The 21,217-nt window shown below is 48.2% G+C and overlaps 1 protein-coding gene across 1 annotated transcript in view; it reads right to left on the reverse strand.

The window, feature by feature from the left end:
• HYDIN (HYDIN axonemal central pair apparatus protein) overlaps positions 1–21,217 on the reverse strand; it is a 181,490-nt gene that overhangs the window by 114,187 nt on the left and 46,086 nt on the right. The window contains exons 9-11 of the mRNA XM_068956343.1: positions 15,520–15,619; positions 8,786–8,904; positions 6,065–6,288 (exon numbers count right to left, since the gene is read on the reverse strand). Of these exons, the coding sequence (XP_068812444.1) occupies positions 6,065–6,288; positions 8,786–8,904; positions 15,520–15,619 (443 nt within the window). The remainder of the gene's footprint in view (positions 1–6,064; positions 6,289–8,785; positions 8,905–15,519; positions 15,620–21,217) is intronic.

Here is a 21,217-nt window from a genome sequence, read left to right on the forward strand (position 1 = left end):
ATGGGATAGGGATCCCTGAAACAAAGGCAAAATAGAAGTCAAAGAGGCAGACATCATCTCAGGGAGAAGTGGACTGCAACAGAAGCGCTGAGAGATGGCTGCATGGGAGCACATGGAAATGCTGGGGTTCCATCAGATGAGCTGCAAAGGAGCAGTCACCAGGGAGGAGTACCACCAGGATACAGAAGAAAAAAGCAATAGCAATGCTCTTTCACTGAGGTATAAGGTCTGCAGTGAGGCCAGGGCTGTGCTGGCACAACGGGGCAGACAGTGGCCACAAAGAAGGGGAGGAATCACAGAATCACAGGATCGTTTAGGTTGGAAGGGACCTCTGGAGATCATCTAGTCCAACCTCCCTGCTCAAGCAGGGTCACCTAGAGCATATTGCCCAGGATCACATCCAGACGGCTTTTGAATATCTCCAGTGAAGGAGACTCCACCACCTCTCTGGGCAACCTGGTCCAATGCTCTGTCACCCTCACAGTGAAGAAGTTTTTCTCAGGTTCAGATGGAACTTCCTGTGGTTCAGTTTGTGCCCATTGCCTCTTGTCCTGTCGCTGGGCACCACGGAGAAGAGGCTGGCCTCATCCTCTTGACACTCCCCCTTCAGATACTTGTACACGTTGATGAGATCGCCTCTCAATCTTCTCTTCTCCAGGCTGAACAGGCCCAGCTCTTGCAATCTTTCTTCATAGGAGAGATGCTCCAGCCCTCTAATCATCTTGGTAGCCCTCCGCTGGACTCTCTCCAGGAGTGCCATGTCTCTCTTGTACTGGGGAGCCCAGCACTGGACACAGTACTCCAGGTGAGGCCTCCCCAGGGCTGAGGAGAGGGGCAGGATCACCTCCCTCCACCTGCTGGCAACACTCTGCCTAATGCACCCCAGCAGACCATTGGTCTTCTCGGCCACAAGGGCACACTGCTGGCTCAGGCTTAACTTGTTGTCCACCAGCACTCCCAGGTCCTTCTCGGCAGAGCTACTTTCCAGCAGGTCAACCCCCAGCCTGTACTGGTGCATGGGGTTCTTCCTGCCTAGGTGCAGGACCCTGCACTTGCCTTTGTTGAACTTCATGAGGTTCCTCTCCGCCCACCTCTCCAGCCTGTCCAGGTCCCTCTGAATGGCAGCACAGTCTTCTGGTGTGTCAGCCACTCCCCCCAGTTTAGTATCATCAGCAAACTTGCTGAGGGTGCACTCTGTCCCTTCCTCCAGGTCATTGATGAATATATTGAACAAGACTGGACCCAGGACTGACCCCTGGGGGACTCCACTAGCCACAGGCCTCCAACTTGACTCTGCGCCATTCACCACAACCCTCTGCATTTGGCCATCCAGCCAGCTCTCAATCCACCTCACCGGCCACTCATCTAGCCCACACTTCCTGAGCTTGCCTACGAGGATGTGATGGGAGACAGTGTCCAAAGCCTTGCTGAAGTCCAGGCAGACAACATCCACTGCTCTGCCCTCATCTACCCAGCCAGTCATTCCGTCATAGAAGGCTATCAGATTGGTCAAGCATGATTTCCCTTTGGTGAATCCATGCTGACTACTCCTGATCACCTTCTTGTCCTCCACATGCTTACTGAGGACCTCCAGGATGAGCTGTTCCATCACCTTTCCAGGGATGGAGGTGAGGCTGACAGGCCTGTAGTTTCCTGGCTCCTCCTTCTTGCCCTTTTGGAAGACTGGCGTGACAGCAGCTTTCTTCCAGTCCTCAGGCACCTCTCCTGATTGCCATGACCTTTCCAAGATGATGGAGAATGGCCTAGCGATAACATCCGCCAGCTCCCTCAGCACTCGGGGGTGCATCCCATCGGGGCCCATGGATTTATGGATGTCAAGTTTAGACAAAAGATCTCTAACCTGATCCTCCTCCACCAAGGGAGAGTCTTCCTTTCTCCAGCCTTCCTCTCTTGTCTCCAAGGTCTGGAATTCCTCAGGACTGGCCTTAGCAGTGAAGACTGAAACAAAGGCAGCATTCAATAACTCTGCCTTCTCTGTATCTTTTGTCACCAGGGCACCTGCCCCATTCAGCAGCGGGCCCACGTTTTCCCTAGTCTTCCTTTTGCTATTGATGTATCTGAAGAAGCCCTTCTTGTTGTCCTTGACATCCCTTGCCAGATTTAATTCCAACTGGGCCTTAGCCTTCCTTGTCGCATCCCTGCACGCTCTGACAATGTCCCTGTATTCCTCCCAAGTGGCCTGTCCCCTTTTCCACATTCTATACACTTCCTTCTTCTGCTGGAGTTTGGCCAGGAGTTCCTTGCTCATCCATGCAGGTCTCCTGCCCGCTTTGCTGGACTTCTTCCTCAGAGGGATGCACTGATCCTGAGCCTGGAGGAAGTGACGCTTGAATATTAACCAGCTTTCTTGGACCCCCCTTCCTTCTAGGGCCCTACCCCATGAGATTCCCCTAAGTAGGTCCCTGAAGAGGCCAAAGTCAGCTCTCCTGAAGTCCAGCGTTGCAATCCTACTCATTGCCCTGCTCCCTCCTCGTAGGATCCTGAACTCCACCATCTCATGGTCACTGCAGCCAAGGCTGCCCCCAACCTTCATGTCTCCAACTAGACCTTCTTTGTTTGTTAGTACAAGGTCTAGCATTGCACCTCTCCTCGTTGGCGTCTCCACCACCTGAGTCAAGAAATTATCATCAATGCTTTGCAGGAACCTCTTTGACTGTTTGTGCCTAGCTGTGCTGTCTTCCCAACAGATATCAGGGTGGTTGAAGTCTCCCATGAGAACCAGGGCCTGTGATCGTGAGGCTTCTTCCAGCTGTCTGTAGAAGGCCTCATCGATGACTTCCTCCTGGTCAGGTGGCCTGTAGCAGACCCCCACAACAGTGTCACCCATGTTACCCTGCCCTTTAATCCTTACCCATAGGCTCTCAACTTGCTCTTCATCCACCCCGAGACAGAGCTCCATACATTCTAGTTGCTCCCTCACATAAAGAGCAACTCCACCACCTCGCCTTCCTGGCCTGTCTTTCCTAAAAAGCACATAGCCATCCATGACCGCATCCCAGTCATGTGAACTATCCCACCATGTCTCTGCAACCGTAATGAGATCATGGCCCTGCGACCGCACACAGATCTCCAACTCTTCCTGCTTATTCCCCATGCTGCGTGCATTGGTATACAGGCATTTCAGAGAGCCACTCAAGCACGCAGGCTTCCCAGAAGAGGTGCAAGAGGATCCTCCATAGCCACGTTGCATGCTGTCTCCCCTGGTTGTATGCACCCGCTGGAGGCATCCTGACTTGAGCGGTGTTTTACTGACTCCCCTGCCACTATACCACTCCCCTTCCCCCATCTTGCCTAGTTTAAAGCCCTCCGTACCAGGCTGGCCAATCTGTTGGCAAAGACACGCGTGCCCCGCTTGGTAAGGTGGATCCCATCGCTCCCCATCAGCTGTTGATCTTCAAACAGGGTCCCATGGTCATAGAAACCAAAGCCCTGTTGCCAACACCAGCGGCGCAGCCAGCTGTTAACTTGGAAAATTCGTCTACTCCTCCTCCTGTCCTTTCCCCTCACAGGCAAGATTGAGGAGAAAACAACCTGGGCTCCCAGACCCTTGACCACCATTCCCAGAGCTCTGAAGTCCCGTTTGATGGTTTCCAGTTTGCCTTTCGTGTCATTAGCACCCACATGGAAGATCAGCAGAGGGTAGTAGTCCGACGCGTGGACAAGCCTTGGCAGTCTTTCCACGACATCTCTTATTCGAGCCCCTGGCAGGCAGCAAACCTCTCTGGACAAGAGATCAGGTCGGCAGATAGGTGCCTCTGTCCCCTGCAGTAGGGAGTCACCCACAACAATCACTCGCCGTTTCTTCCGGGGGTTCCTGCACGGCACAGGGTCTGCCAGGCCAGTTGCCTCCCTTGGAGCCATGCCCAGCTCCTCCTCGGCTTGGAGGGCGCTAAACTTGTTCTTCAAGGGTAAGTCTTGAGGAGGAGCAAGAGCCTTTCTCTTTCTACGAGAGGTCACCAGCTTCCAGCCCTCTTCAACAGCGTTATGATGCACCTTTACACACGGTGCTGAGCCCTCTGACACCTCCGCTGCAGTGGGGACAGGGGACTCCCGGAGCTGAACAGTCTCCGAGAACGCCCTGTCAATCTCCCGCTCATCCTCTCGGATGCTACGCAGCCTACTAACCTCCTCCTGTAACTCCTTTATCTGGTGACGCAACTGGTCAACCACAGCACACCTCACACAGGAGAGGAAGCGCTGGCTTCAGGGCAGCAGGATGCTGCAGGGAAGTGGGGAAGCCAAGACCATTTCACTCAGATGTGGGGAAAACAAAAGACAACTATGCCTTGGACAGCTGTTTCCTTCCTCAGAAACATGGCCATGGCAGGGCAGAGACAGTGGGCAACATCTGAGAAAAATTGTATTCTACCTGTGATAAGCACATCTTTACAAACAAAACCTGCCCTTGCTCAAGGAGAGCGCTGCTTATGTAAAAACATCCCATGACCAATTTGGGGGAGGGACAGATGAGAAGAAGTTATTTGATAGTGAAATGTTCCCTCTTGATTTCCAAAAAAAGCAGCACTCTCCCTCCAAACAAAGCCAACATAATTGTTTCTCTACTGGAGGTCAACAGACCTACTCACCACACTCTCTGCAAAGTAATAATGGATACATTCAAATCCACCTCCCTTACCTCACTGGTGAATTGACCACAGATTCCTCTTCACCTCACCACTACTTGGTCCAGTGCTTTACCTCAGTGTCTCCCAGCAGCAGCAGCCCAAGAGGAGGTATGGCCAGCCCCAGAGCTCCTGAGCACCCAGCATCAGCTTAGGATATCATCCAAGATATTTCACCTCCTTGCCCATGGGGAGGAGCAGCTGGGACAAGTTTGCATTGCTCATTCTCTGCTCTGGTCCTGAAAGGCGAGCTTCACATTGCTTATTTTTGTTAGCCTCTACTCTGACAAGATGCACTGGAGTCAAAAGGATCCTCTGAATGCCACACTGCACTCCCCAAGCCTGTTTTTCTGTGTGTGTTTGTTTAAAGTTTTGGGGGGGGGGGGTGGGGTGGCTCTGTGAGGACAAACAGCAACAGCCTACTGGATGATCTTTTCAAACAGCAACAGCCTACTGGATGATCCATGAGTCCTTGTGGAGCTGCAGTGCTCCTGGTTTCCTGCATCAGCACTTTCCCAGCTGCAATAAGGAGGTACTGCAGCATGCACTACCCAGGAGCGAGGAAGACAGCTGGTCCCATCACGTTAGCATAGGTGATGTTGCTGAGGATATCGCTACCCCTTTTGTATGGATTATCAATGCCGGATATTAAAACATTGCTTCTGACTGCAGAACCACCCAGGCTGGCCTGTTCCTCAGCCACCTTTGAACAGCCTGTTGCTTCTGCTCACATGGTGTCCCTTCTCTGCATTTAGGTGGGATGACCAACACTATCCACTACCCAAGCAAGGCTGACATCATCACCCTGTTTGCCATGGCCTGAAGGAGAACATGAGATACTTGCAGGAAGAAGTCACTCCAGTTCCCAGGCATCTGGGACTGGGCAACAGGCATTTCCAAGCAACCAGGCCTTACATCTCCACACCTTTCCTGTACAATCTCCAGTCAAACTCTTCTTTTTTCAGCAAGGGCAATGTCACTAAAAACCCCAGTCATTGCAAAGCGTTACAGAAGGAACTTGCTGCTGCTGAATTCTGTGCAAACACTATCCTAGAAAGTCAGAGGTCTGCCCTGGCTTGACTGCAAAGAGAATACTGCTTCCCAGAGGGACCACAGACTTCCATAATTAAACTGGGTACTGAAAGCATAGGAGGCACAGTCACTTCCTCTCACAGACAGCTACGCTTCATCTGCTGCTGGCAAGCAATTGCAGGGTTCAAATTGGAGTCAAGGTTGAAAAGTCTTGGCTTTGAACCTGGCATCCCAAATATAAGACCTTAGAGACTTCCTCTTTCTCTTCTCTGCTCCACCGCAAATGAGGATACTGGTACAAGTCTCTCAGTAGTACTGGGAGAGAGAATTACCCACAGACAGCAAGTGCTACAGATATGCAAACACACAGCTCCTGTAACACTCCTTACCTGATAGTCAAGGTCACAGCTTCAGGGGATCCATTCACGCTGAACCTGAATTCTTCTGTGAACTCCCCCAGGACAGTGGACCTGAAGGAGATCTGTATGACCTGCAGCCCCTCTGCTAAAACGATGCCCTCCTGGGGGTGAAAAGTGAAGCAGGAGCCCAGAGCCGTAGCTGGAGGGACCAAGGTAAAGAAAGCATCGATGGCTCCTTTGTTAAACAGGATTGCCTACAGCAGCAAGAAAAGTAAAATGAAGAAACATAAGGAATCTTCCTTTCATACAGGAGGCTGATTTACAGATGTTAGTTGTTTAATTAGAAAACAAAAGACAGAAGATGCTGTGTATTGCTTCCTGGCAGAAACCAAAGCAAATACAGGACAAATTTTGCCTTTGCAAAGCAGCAATAACACTGTATAACAGAGTCACTCCAGGTTTATTCCAGTGACACAGAACAGTCCACTGTATTGACTTGCAGTGCAAAGTAGCCATCGGCATAACTGAGTTGATTCAGAACAGTTCCTAAGAGTAGAGTGGGAGCAGTGTTACTTGTGAATCATCACGTAACTGCTCGTGGCCAGATAAACCCAATCCCACTAAGTGCCAAACGCATTCAGCTTCCCTTGCAGCAGCCTACAAGCAGAGGTGCTTGTCACCTCTCAGGACTGCATTTGCTGGGGTATCACTTCAAAACACACTCACTCCTTATTTAAAATTGGGAACATAAGCCCCATGGCAGAGAGAAAAGCGATAGAACCTTGTGTTCTACAGCTGACGGGATAGATTAGACAGAAATAAATACAGCAATACAAGAGCAAAAGAATGATTTCATTTTGAGGGATGACCTAACAAAACACTCTAGGAACTTCATCAGTCATGCCTTTTGCTGGGGATTGGGATCCTTCTGTTGAACATTCCTGTGTTGGTCTCACTTTATCAAGTGCTTCAGATGAGAGAGATTATGGTGGAGCAGGGCAAAAATACTATACTCTCTTTTTATTTTTTCTTAACCTACTTACTTTATCGACCAGTCTTCTGCATATAAGCACCCCATATTTATTGCATAAAGCAGAACAAATACTAAGATAGCATGATAGCTAAATTCAGAAGCATTCTCAAACTCTACTACAGCACAGGTTTTAGGCTTCTTACCATTTTTCTTTAACCTGCTAATTCTTTTGTCTTTACTCAATAAGAATCGTCAGGAAAGAAAACAGGTGCGGGGGAAACCAGCTCTACTTGTTCTAAATAACTTGTTTCATAAATATTCACAGCCACCAACTTAGACTTCAAATTATTTGCAAGAAAATGCAAATTTAGAACCAATGCCATATTGAACACTCAAGAGATCTACTGCCTTGAACATGCCACAAGTTGCCCAGTGCTCCTTCAGCTTCAACTCTTTTCTACTGGTCAAGATATGTTCGCTTCTGCCAGCAAGTACTGGCAGTATATCACTGACAAACCTGCCCGAAGCACAGCTGTACATTTTCTGATTGCTGCAAGGCAAAACCCTGCCAGTTCAATGGACTCCTTTCATCTGTTCTGGGTTTCTTTCCCCTACCTTTTGTCCTTGCAAAATCTGGCAGAAAAATTTAGAAAGCAGCATAGAAATGTGCTTTGTTTTTAAATTTTGCAGCTGCTGCTGAAAATATTTTCACACATTCCAACTCCTCGACAGCAACCTGAAAATTACTCTCTCATGTATTTTACATCCTAGTGACAAATGGCACTTAGGAAGGCCATGCTGAGCTGAGGTTTACCCACAGTCTAGCTGCTTAGGACAGCACTAACAGCATCATCCACTTATTCATATTTTCTAAAGTAATGAAAATAATAAATTGATATAGAGAAAAGCAATAAAGTATCAACATTAAAAATGCATTGAGAGCAAAATATTTTTGTACGGAAGCACCTTAGCATGCCCTTCCCTGCCACAGTCAAGCTTTTGAAAATGCCTGGCATGATGTATTGCCTCATTTACTACCTCTTCAGGTTGCTTTGTTTTTCATTTTTACAGAGATTTGAGGCCATTGTGGGGGGTAGATAAATTGAAGTTTCCTTTGCTTCATTTGCAGAAATTCTCTATTCTTTCTAGAGCCTGAGATGCACCAACCCTGAAGTGTGGTGAGACAGAGGCAAGGGAAAGCACTCCCAGTTCATTTGCAAGGGACAATTTTAAGGCAGGAGACTGGATAGCATTCCTCAGACTCCAAGGAATTAGTAGGATGCACTTAAATGAAGACTGTTTGCAGTGGACTTGAGTTCAAATGCAGTATGTTTGCTGTAACTGCTTTTTAGCAGCCAGAGTATACAGGTGCATCGCATTCAGGGCAGAAACAGCCTTTGAATGCTTCCCTTATGGGCCCAATGTTCTTTTCATGTTTCAAGTTTTTTGTGTGCTGCTAAACACATCTGATACAAGACCTCCCAGCTGCCCTCAAAAGGGAGCTGGCCAAGAGAAAGTCTGCAGGGAGAAACAAGGATGGGGGCTTTGTGAACAACAGCTACACCTTTCAGACCTCATAAAAAATGCCCACAACGTGTCAAAACCCCTGAACGTGATTATTATGGGGTGCTAACTCCCCTGCCCATAATTGCACGAGTCTCCAGAAATCTTGCTGTACATGACGCTCACTGCTCCGCAGGATGCGGTCCCCTCTGGCTGCATGGCTGGACAGGGAGAGCCAGCATCCCCAATGAGCACACCGATGGCCCACCACTCACCTCATAGCTGTGTGCTGATCCGACAAAAACCTTCCCGATGTCAAGCTGGTTAAAGCTAAAGCGGAGCCTGGGTCCTATGCCTTCCCCTCTGATGCGCAGGGGAAGCCTGGTCTCGCGGCCTGGGGAGAGATTTCCATTTCAGAACCGCCATCCCCTCTGTTGCCCTGGATTTTTCCGATTACCTCAGCCCGAAGGCCTAGTGAGCCCCGGATCCCATGCTGACAGGGACCAGTTCTAGATGCTCCAAGGGAAAATGAGAGATGCTTCCCATCCCTCAGGAGACATGCAGGGAATAAGGTGCCCCTCGGGCTAGGTTTCTGATTTAGCAGTTTATACCCTGAAAAAAGGGCACTGAATTTAAAATATCATCAGCAAATTTTTTCCCATTCATTTAGATGAGTTTCGGAATTCGTTCAGTGTCTTTCACTGGCAGCACGAAACTCTTGAAACGGAAATGAAGATAAAAATATGCTGTCCATACTAATGCAATATGAGGCGATAGCATAGGACTTGAGAAGCATGAGCCCAGGCAAGGCAAAGCCCCCTGTTAACCTCGATATGTGCCTCTGAGGGCTAGTCAGAGCAGGCAGAACACCTCAGCCTCCACCTGTGCCCATGCACGTATGGCTCTGTACCTGTGTGCCCCAGGGTTTGCCTCCCATAGTAGCCCCGAAATAAGACAGGGCCTTCTGATCTCCAGAGGTGGGAAGCACTCACCTACTCCCACCATGACACCAGAGCCCAGCTCTGCAAAGACACTTTGCCTGCGGCATGCTGAGCAGTTATGGAAAACCTGCCTATTCATTACCAGCAGTTAGGTAACAGGGCATGCGTGTGCTGCTAACATGCACTTCCCTTGCTGCAAAGGTAACTGTGAGAACCCAGGTAAGATGCTAATTTTCTCCTGTAAGGCTTAAAAAAAAAAAAAGATATCACATAGTACCAGGTCTTTTAGTCTGAAGGCTGTTCTTTGGGCTGGAGCAGCCCAAAGTATCCGAATCCTAGCTGAAGTTTGGGTTGGGTCTCTCTGCCATCGCATTCTACTCTGCATGGAAAGTGAGTAGCACAAGAGGGAGATGAAAGCCCAGAAATTGTATATGATCTTCACTGTAGTTTTTTGGGGGAAAAATATTCTTCCATCCTACAAGCTTCTTTTGTGTGATGCTCACCATTTATTAAAGATGAGGGATTAAATAGTTGCTTAAAAAAAAAAAAATCAGTTGCATAGTTATTCAGAATATCCAAAATGGCTTTCTCTTGGAAGGAAGAACCCAGATATGACAACATGGTGACTATATCACAACTTGAAAAAACTCTCCTGGAATAGCCTGGGCCCCTTCCAATGATTACTGACTTTTTGATCTCACAGCCATGTTTGATAGCATCCACAGTCAGAAAATAATTGCTATGGAGATTTTGTTACATTCAATGTTTAAGTGGATGTAGTCAAAGTCTGGCTGATAGCAGAGATGAGAGTTATATTCTACAGTTTGGCTATTAATTGGAGAGCTGTGTTTCTATTTCATGGATACTGCAAAAAAGGCAGTATTTGGTGCTCACGGTCAAAAGACTTTTCTATCTTGGATCACATGTGGTTTAATTTTCATTAGAAAGAACCTCAGGTCTAAACCATCAATGCTCTTGGGAACAGGCAGAGACTTCCAAGGGGCAAGTTTTTTTCCATGATCACACTGTAAAGCTTAAATGCACAGATCAGTATGAGAGACTTGTCCCATGGCCACTGCAATCAAACAAATCGGTGGCAATTCTTCTCCTTCTGGAGCATGTCCTCAACCTCTCTTGAGGGTCCAAAGAAACTTTCTACCCCTACACTGATCCTGGAAATCCTAGACATTTTGCTCTTCTTCCTTCCAGCTGAACCTCAGAGTGGGCTTTTCCCAATGGAGGAGGAACAGACTAAGCTACAGGCAGGATCGCTCAGGACAGCTGAGAGGAGATCAAATGAGAGTGTGTCCTCCTCCTCTTTGCTAGGAGCTGGGGCTTGCAGGTGCAACCGAGCCTGCGTAGGGGTGAGCTGTGGTCCTGTGATTTTCTCACCGTAGCATGTGGCCTGAAGCACACAGACTAGCATGGACCACAGTGAGGGCACGAAGGGGCTACAACCCCCTGCTTGCCCCCCATCCCAAATCCACATCCAGCACTGGAGGCAGAAGTTGGATCTGAACAGGAATGACAGCTGGGTATGTGATACAGAATGCATGATTTGGCATTACTTTCCTACAGTCATCTCCTTGCTTTCAAATACTTGGAGGTGTAAATGGCACAACAGCCAAGGACTTTGTCGTCACTTAACTTTCACTGCTTTCTAACACCCAGGGTCCTGTTCACAGAACATCCCAACATCGAGTGACTGGTTTTGAACATGATTCTCACCTAACCATTTCACTAAACAGAGGCCCATATCTTCATATTATCAGTAAGTCCCATCACAATGTCACTTGGGATTTTGTCTCTCTATCTACAATAACCCAACACTGAGGGCATGGCCCAGGCCTATGAGAGTAGCTTAGAAGGCTTTCTAGAAGATACTGGTCATAACCCATAACTACAGGGAGTAGTTGCTGCACTTTTAACTATGCACCTCCCTAAGGACTAGGATTTGGAAATCTGTCATGTGGAGTTGATGCGAAAACATCTCTGAGTACAGTCAGACAAACTTAAAAATGAATTTTATGTGACTGACCCACACCCTCTTGTGTGCTTTCTTCCAGCACTCAAGACCCACGGTTTTATTTGAATAACTAGGAAAGTTCATTCTGAGCTTAAATATTTGCCAAGAGCAAATTTCAAATCATTTCTCTTCCTAACTGCCAGATTTGCAAGTTGCACAGTGCTGATTAGCTCAGTAAATCACCTGATGCAGAAGCATCTGCTAAGCAATTTCTGGAGACACCTGCAAAAAAAGTAGAGACCAGCAAAGCCCCTTTCCTGTGTGGGGGGAAGATCCAGCTGTATAATTCACACTGCTGCATTGGGGCCTACTGCAGCAAAACTGACAAATATTCTCAGCAAGGGGCACACAGGCCATCTGCAAATCACACTCCAAAGGGATTTGTGACTGGCAGGCAAGATGCTGGAGGAATGCAGTCACTTCTTGGAGGGATCAAGCAGCAAAACTAATTGACATCCTAGTTAAAGATCATTATTTTTCTTTAAACTTTTTGCACCAAGGGACCTTGCCTCTGACTGTGACAGTCTCAGAATCACAGAATCGTTTAGGTTGGAAGGGATCTCTGGAGATCATCTAGTCCAACCTCCCTGCTCAAGCACATTTCCCAGGATCACATCCAGACGGGTTTTGAATATCTCCAGTGAAGGAGACTCCACTAGCTCTCTGGGCAACCTGTTCCAATGCTCTGTCACCCTCACAGTCTAGAAGATTTTTCTCAGGTTTAGGTGGAACTTCCTGTGGTTCAGTTTCTGCCCGTTGCCTCTTGTCCTGTCGCTGGGCACCACGGAGAAGAGACTGGCCTCATCCTCTTGACACCCTCCCTTCAGATACTTATACACGTTGATCAGATCGCCTCTCAGTCTTCTCTTCTCCAGGCTCAACAGGCCCAGCTCTCGCAGCCTTTCTTCATAGCAGAGATGCTCCAGTCCCCTCATCATCTTGGTAGCCCTCCGCTGGACTCTCTCCAGTAGCGCCATGTCTCTCTTGTACTGGGGAGCCCAGAATTGGACACAGCACTCCAAGTGAGGCCTCCCCAGGGCTGAGGAGAGGGGCAGGATCACCTCCCTCCACCTGCTGGCAACACTCTGCCTAATGCACCCCAGCAGACCATTGGCCTTCTCGGCCACAAGGGCACACTGCTGGCTCAGGCTTAACTTGTTGTCCATCAGCACTCCCAGGTCCTTCTCAGCGGAGCTGCTTTCCAGCAGGTCAGCCCCAAGCCTGTACTGCTGCATGTAGTTATCACTCCCTAGGTGCAGGACCCTGCACTTGCCTTTGTTGAACTTCATGAGGTTCCTCTCCGCCCAGCTCTCCAGCCTGTCCAGGTCCCTCGGCATGGCAGCACAGTCTTCTAGTGCGTCAGCCACTCCCCCCAGTTTAGTATCATCAGCAAACTTGCTGAGGCTGCACTCTGTCCCTTCCTCCAGGGCATTGATGACTACATTGAACAAGACTGGACCCAGGACTGACCCCTGGGGGACTCCACTAGCTACAGGCCTCCACTAGAGACTGTGCCACTGACCACAACCCTCTGAGCTCGGCCATCCAGCCAGTTCTCAAGCCACCTCACCGGCCGCTCATCCAACCCACGCTCCCTGAGTTTACCTACGAGGAGGATGTGATGGGAGACAGTGTCCAAAGCCTTGCTGAAGTCCAGGCAGACAACACCCACTGCTCTGCCCTCATCTCCCCAGCCAGTCAGCCCATCAGAGAAGGCTATCCCGTTGGTCAAGTGTGATTTCCCTCTGGTGAATCCATGCTGACTGCTCCTGATCACCTGCTTGTCCTCCACATGCTTACTGAGGACCTCCAGGAGGAGCTGTTCCATCACCTTTCCAGGGATGGAGGTGAGGCTGACAGGCCTGTAGTTTCCTGGCTCCTCCTTCTGGCCCTTTTGGAAGACTGGAGTGACAGCGGCTTTCTTCCAGTCCTCAGGCACCTCTCCTGATTGCCATGACCTTTCCAAGATGATGGAGAGTGGCCTAGCGATAACATCCGCCAGCTCCCTCAGCACTCGGGGGTGCATCCCTTCAGGGCCCATGGATTTGTGGATGTCAAGTTTGGACAAATGATCTCTAGCCTGATCCTCCTCAACCAAGGGAGAGTCTTCCTTTCTCCAGCCTTCCTCTCTTGTCTCCAAGGTCTGGAATTCCTCAGGACTGGCCTTAGCAGTGAAGACTGAAGCAAAGGCGGCATTCAATAACTCTGCCTTCTCTGTAGCCTTCGTCACCAGGGCACCCGCCCCATTCAGTAGCGGGCCCATGTTTTCCCTAGTCTTCCTTTTGCTATTGATGTATCTGAAGAAGGCCTTCTTGTTGTCCTTGACATCCCTTGCCAGATTTAATTCCAACTGGGCCTTAGCCTTCCTTGTCGCATCCCTGCACACTCTGACAACGTCCCTGTATTCCTCCCAAATCATGGGAGGATGTCTCCATCCCGTTCATACAGAGGATCAGCTCTATTTTATAAGGGACAGAGGGTAGCCTCACAATTTAAATGACCTCCTTGAGGTCGTCCAAGGAGCCAGTGGAAAAGCATGGAACAGAGCTAAGTTCTCCCGAGGGCCAGTCTGGGGCCTTAAAGAGCAGCCTCCTCTTACCAAGTGCCGATTGTTCGCTCAGTTCTGTCCCCATAGCTCCCAGACTGGCTCAAGACTTGCATGCAAGGTACCTTCCAGTTTCTCTGCAACACAAAGTCCTCCTAGCACAACCTCTGGGTTGCTACCCTTGTAGCAAACTGATGGACGCTCCCATCACCAGAAAAAGAATCTCAGACTCAGGAGCACAACAGCACTGAGGGAAGAATCCCTTGGGAACATCTCTTTCCAAATACAGCCTTTCATTCCCCAGCTCTAACAACTGCAGCTGGTGGGCAGGAAGACAGTTTGTTAACACAAGCCCTGTGTAATTACCGTAGGTGACATTTGCCAAGTAAACCCTATGCAATTACTGTATAAATAAAAAGCTGTTTCCTGACATTTGTATCTGTCAGCTTGGAGCACTAAGGAAGGCAACAAAGCAGCCATGCTAGTGATTCCACCACCCTGCAAAACAGGAGCCTGGATGCTAGAGGACCATGGGCCTCGCATATCTTCCTATTAGATATGGAGGAACATAGCGAAACCCACAGCGTTCCCTGGACAGATGTCTGCTGGTGAACTCGCACTCTCAGAAAATACCTTAAAAAGCATCATGCTGGAGCCCGAGCGGAAGGGCATGGTAACACAAACCGCACAGCCTGGTGCAAGCATTCCCTGCCCCATGCCAGCACAGCAAAACAATCACCTCCAAAAGGGCAAAGGCAATACTTTTGGGTGAGTGAATAATTGCTCCCAGCAAAAGTTGTGACAGCACTTCTGTCAGACAGGACGAGCATAAAGCTTGCCTAGCACAGACTGCTTGGACTACAGTTTCCAGGGATGGTTTTCACTCTGCTGAGTACAGCAAGCTCTATGCATGGTTACGTGGATGCGCCATAGACCTGGAGTTACAAGGTGACAACTCCCGTGCAGGGAGAAAAGCACTGTGCTGGCAGGAGGTGGGGGCTCAGCAATGCTCAGCCACCTTAGGCCAGGCAGCGCCTGGGTAGCGGGAGGTGATTGAGAGTCAGAGAGCACGTCTGCAACTCTCTGCTTCTACTGCCTCAGGAATCTGATTATATATCCCCATAATAAAGACTCATCTTTGATGTAAACGGTCTGTAGAGGTTTAGTGCGTTCTGCTAAAGCCATTCTGCTGGGTGGTTCTTTGTTCTTTACACACACAGCAAAACAAAAGCTGGCAAACCCATGGCATCAAAATTCACCTCTTCACTGCCTTAGCTGTTCTGGGGTCAATGACAAGCTTGGAAACCAAGCATCCTGGGCCCTGGTGCCTTGGATAGGAGACTACCTGGAAATTACAGGTACAGCAGACGTGTGCCAGCACAGCCCTGCTAACCACTGGCACTTCCTGGCAATCACACAAGAACTGAGTGGGCTAGAAGACTCTTTTTGTGCCTCCTGATCACAGCAGATAAGAAGAGAGGGAGGAGGGAGTTGTACCTGAGATGTTACAGTAGACAGTTTGTTGATAGACTCTGGCCTCTCGAGGTTTAAAGATCACATTAATTTCAGCTGTAGAATTCGGCCAGACATCTCCCTCCTAAAACAGAAGAGGACAAGAAACCGTTTATCTTCAAATGTTACATTTCATGTTTTCAACCACAGCCTTATAGCCTATATTTACAGTGTCCATAAAGGGCAAGGAGCAAGTGAACGTTTGTCAGTAACATTTACAGAAGAGTTCGAGAACAGCTGCAAGAAACTGTTCTCAACCCCTTACCTTTACTAATTGCTGGCAGAGGCCTTTTGTTAAACCAGGGGTATAAATGGAAGCAAATAAGCTGGTTCACACACTAGGCCAACTTTCTCCAGTGGTACCAGCTGGTACAAAGAAGAAAATACATCCTCTCTCCTGCAAACCTTCTCTTACATCCTTGTATCACATGAATGCTTTTACTCAGATCAGAAGAGGTTTAACAATCAAATGGATTTTTCCATTCTTTCTTAAGAATATGCTACCTCCCATACACTTCACCTCTATGTGCCTGTGTGTGTATATACATACATACGTATATGCATATTATGTAGCACACAAGCGAGTCAAGGGCACTCAGCACCTAACAGAACAAGCCCTCCTGCCTGGGAATCGATGAAGAATCCACTCCTTCCTGCTGAAGGCTGCTTCTGCCCTCAGCCACAAGCCAACACACAGGCTCCCCCGGTTGATATAAGATCTAAAAAAGGACTCAAGAGTCCGCTACATCCCTGTTTGCATCCACAAGATGCCTACATTTCTATTTCCCTCTAGACAGGATCAAGCAAGAAGAAATGGGGTCTGCTCACAGCTCCACACTTTCAGCCAAAACTCAGCGAGAAAAGTTCTCCTCTTTGTCATGCTCTTGTTCAAAGATTTAAGTCTGGGCCACGCTGCCGGTGCTTTGACAACTGTTTGCTGCTTCCTTGGGGTCTTCTCCCTCTGCTCTTCTCACAGAGGAACAGAACTCCCCACTCAATACCTCGTCCTGGCACTGGTACTCTCCATCCCAGGGAACCCACAGCTCAGCTGCACCCAAGCCTCGCTGTGCATTTTGGGAGGCCTCTCTGGTCGGTAAAGGCACTCACTCGCTTCTTCCAACTATGTTTAATTGTTAAATAAAGGCACCACTTACATCCCCTCAGCCCCACTTTCACGGGCGTCTGACTCAAGCCCTAACATTACAAATAGCTGCTCATGCACTTATTGACATAAATATATGCGCCTCTGACAACTGCAATAATACTCTAGGAGAAATGAAAAATTTATCTTATAGAAAAAGACAAAGAACGAACCAAGTTATTTTTCTACCAACAAAGTTAGGCCTGATTTTGCTTGCTGCAGGGTATCCTTAGTATTTTGTCCAAAAGTGTCTTGAACTGACTGGAGCCGTCGGCACTTCTGCCCTATAAATATTAAATAACCATAATACCTCGCATTGACTTAGCACTTGCAGCTTAGAGGACTGTCCCCACAAAAATTAAAGAACTATGACACAGTGAGTTATTAGGCTGCAGCTCCAAATAATTCCCTAATGCACAGTCTGCTTGGAGTGAACAGAACAGAAAGGAAAGAACAGGCTTAGAAAAAACCGTTCTAAACACTGACAAAGGATCACCACCACAATAATAAGGAAAATCTGAAACCATAAGTCGCTGGAATTCTTCTTATAACCTAAAGCAAATAAATATTTGCCAGATCAAATGCACTTTGTGCTGTAGGTTTCTATCCAGCAAGCAGTGGATGAAGATGAAGCATTGTTATATCTCAACACACTTGCCTGAGGAAGCATACAGCACAAATCAGGGAGCATTAGCCTGCAAGCCACAATCCACATGCCTGCCTATCAGAGAGCCTTTTGGTCCCACAGGGATGCAGCACAGACTCATGAGCATCCACAGAGTTACCTTGGATTTACGGCAATACAAATATTCTGGGGGCTCAGAACAACATAAGCTCGACTATGATGCCTGGAGTTACCTAAAACAAGCCACTGAGAAGAGGCAGTTGGATGATAGATTTTCCCTGGCTTAGCTAATCAGAGTCTAATAACTCACCAGTGCTCATCACCCAGCTGCTCACTGCATGTGTAACAGAATGAATTCAGTCATCTCACCCTAGGCAGACCGTCCCTGGGGAAAGGGGCGGGGGGGGGGGGAGAGGGATGCACTATGCAGCTGATTTTGTTTGCTTCAAGCCTACTGTCTGTAGCCGAATGCACATCTCAGCTCGCTGGCTTTGTGCATTTCTCCTTAAAGGGTGCTGTACAGGCTGAGCAGTCTGGCGGTAACATTTGACTCTCCCCATCTGGCTACTGCCAACCTCAGCCTGGAGAGCTACAGAGATCACTCGTGCAGTTCCTGAATGGCAAAGGGCCTCTTGCCTGGCTTATTAGCACCATCAGCTGCACAAAGACTCAGCTGCTGCCATGCTGACGAGGAAGCATTACCAAAACGCTGCCTAGATCAGAGTGATGGTGAGGCCTGAGGTCTTCATCTCATAGAGAGGTCTAAAGCAGAGAAACATGGCATGTCCTGAGCTTTACAAACAAAATACATTACACCTGGCTTTTGGTCTGACCCCCTGAATTGTTCTTATACTTATCTAGAGAATAAAAACACGAACAATATTATTTCTTGCACTTATCCCTGATTTCTTAAGATTGATCCTTTAAAACTTCACAGAAACTTTTCAGTTCACAGTGTAGGCTGATCAGCAACACTGAATGCCTTATGTGAAAGCATTCAAGGACATCAGACATTAAAAGTCCATCCATCCTCTCCGCCACAAAACTGAAATTTCCACTACAAAATGAAACTAGTCTGTAGTTTCACTTACACCAACGGCCCTCCAACTGTTCCTGGATTTGACTGTGGTTCTGCAGTCAGGATTACAAGGGCTGCATGCAGCCAGGTTACCTGGGGGCACACAGCTTAGAGTTTGCGCTGGCCATCAGACAATGTCTACCCTAAATTGAGCACTGGATTTCCTGGGACTGTGTATTCCATAGATTTGCAAGGAATAAATCTGAAAAAGTAGAATGAGATTTTATATCATCTGGCCAACACTGGCTGCCCTAAAGCACAGTTTATAGCTGGAGAGAGGACAGCTTCACCAAGCCAGATCATGCCTGCAACGTTTAGAACACGTTCTTCCTTCCATTGAAGCCAGAAGACAAGCTCCGCTCCTTTAAGTGCAATGGAGCAGAATCAGCTTTTCAGATCAACTATCTAGCTAAGTACTCTTTTGATGCTCACTTCTGGATTACAGACTGATGGTACTCACTAGTCTATTTTTATGCACCACAATCAGACGTATCAGCCCTGTGGACCACTTAGGGGCAGTTTGGTTATTACTCAAAGGTTTACAGAGGCCATACATCTCCCATTAATGGAAGCAAGTGTAATACAATTCATAAGCAAAAACAAACCTAAGCAGGAAAGGGAGAAAATTAAAAAGAACTGTTGGCCTGATGAATATGTATCTGCTAACAACAGCGCCAGTTTTACAGCTGAGTTTAGTTGACTTTGGGATTTGATGAACTCCAAAGCCAGCACATCTGTGATAAAAATATGACTGACTGATTTTAGCCTACTGTTTTGGAGCAGAGTAACAGCAATAAATCACAGAGGCAGTGATAGCGACAGACTCAATGGCACGGGGACCCTGGAGTAGGGTGCGGAGCCACAAGGCACAAAAAGCAATGGGAGGCAGTTCAGAACAGCACATGCTTTATGCTCATGGCAGCTCTGTCTCGCTGTGAGCCACACTCAGATCAATTGTCCTTCTTTAGTCCTTGCTGAGAGACTTAAGTTTGGTGAGAACAGGGCTCCAAGGGCAAATTTATCTGTTTCCCCCACTACTGGCAGGAAGCTAGCTCTGGTAGCCAGCTTAGACTCGCAACTCTGCATGCAGGAACTCCTAACTCAACTTGCACAGGAACAATCCTGGATACAGCAGTGAACGTGAGCAGGAAGACATTGCAACTACAGCAAGGATGGACTAATAAAAAGAGAGCTTCATAAAAAAATAACGTTTTGGTGAATTCTACCGCCCCGTTTTACAACATACAGAAAGGGAGACACAGCAAGGTTTTTGCCCACAGTAGCAAAATGCAAACGCTACTGTGGTATCTCCACCACTCCTCTCAGCAGCCCATGATCTTCCAGGAGCCCTCTGTGGCAGGACTGTTTCCCAAAGGAGTTCCCAACCTATAGAAAGAGTAAGGGCTAAATCTTAAAGGCCTGAATGCCTAAGCATTCCAGATAGCAATGTGAATACCTCATGTCTACGCTTTATACATCTAACTTGAATCCCCTACAGGGAGCCACGGGATAGTTCCCCTTGAATGCAGGAGATGCTGAACAGTGCAGGGTCTCCACCAACTCGAGCAGGACTGGAGACATGAGGGGACTCTTAACTGAGACAGGAGCACCTTTCTGATAGCCAGCTTGTATTCATGATCCTTCAGTGCTAAACCAGTGTTGGCCTTGTGACTTATTTCCATCTAAACATCTTAATGTTTTATTACTTACTGACTGTAGGTACCTTCAGCTCAATACATCTAGATGCATCTTAGAACAGATGTAAAGTCAAGTCAAAACAACTCGAGCTACAACATTGCTGCCTCAACTGCTTCTTTTCAAAAAGAGACTACAAATTATCCTCTCTCAAACTATCTTTGTTCTCTCACCCTTGTTCTGAGTCAACTTACAAAGCCATAGATGATCTATCCCAGAGGGGCAAACCTGGCACAATTGCTTGCACAGCAAGCTTCTAGGCATGCCCACCTCGATGGGACCTCCCATGCTGCTTGCAGAAATGCCTGTGGGCAGCCCCAAACTGCCTGGCCATATATCACTGCCTCACCACGGGTATGGTGTACTAGCCCCAGGAGTGCAGGGGTACGTGGTGTTCCGCATGGACTGCAAAGCAGCCTCTGCAAGTGCCCCGGGCTGTGCTTGCAGAGTTACGCTGTGCAAACACTGAGTTTGATACAGAGTTGCCCCTTGGAGGAAAGCCATCCAGTTTTAGCAGCTTTGGATTAACCTGATTTGGGATTTGAGACAACAGTGCCTACACTGAACCTGTTCTCCAAGGTCATTTTCTTCTGCTGTGAACAGGTGCAATTACTACCTCTGTGGAGCTGTAGGTACTTTCAGTCCAATACATCTATCACAATCTCAGAATGGTTGAGGTTGGAAGGGACCTCTAGAGATCATTTAATCCCTGTCCTTGTCTAACCTCTGTCCCCAGCAGTCTGGGCACATCTGTAACAGGCATCAGGTAGCCAGATCACAGCAGAGCCAGCAGGGATACCTCAAGTCCCACTCGGTGCCAGGTCTTGCACCCAGCAGGTCCTGGAAAGAAAGCCCCACGCATTTTCATTTTTGCAGAAAGATTTTTGGAGACCAGCTCCCAAAGGAAGACAAGCCCCACACTACTGTTTTCCCAGCCTTAACTGACTTGCTGTCCAAGGCTACCTCTACCCTCTACTTAGAGACAAGCAGGCACAGAAGGTAGGATAGGAATATCAGGGCTTTGAATGTGCTCTGGCTGCCTGCTGGTCTCCACTGGGAAATGAGATGTTGCTTACAACACAGGAGGCTCTAACTGTCCTGGGCTCATCCCATCCCTGCATTGCTGCTGTTGGCAGAACGGGGA

This window comes from Struthio camelus, chromosome 10 (genome assembly GCF_040807025.1).
Source record: "Struthio camelus isolate bStrCam1 chromosome 10, bStrCam1.hap1, whole genome shotgun sequence".
NCBI lineage: Eukaryota > Metazoa > Chordata > Aves > Struthioniformes > Struthionidae > Struthio > Struthio camelus.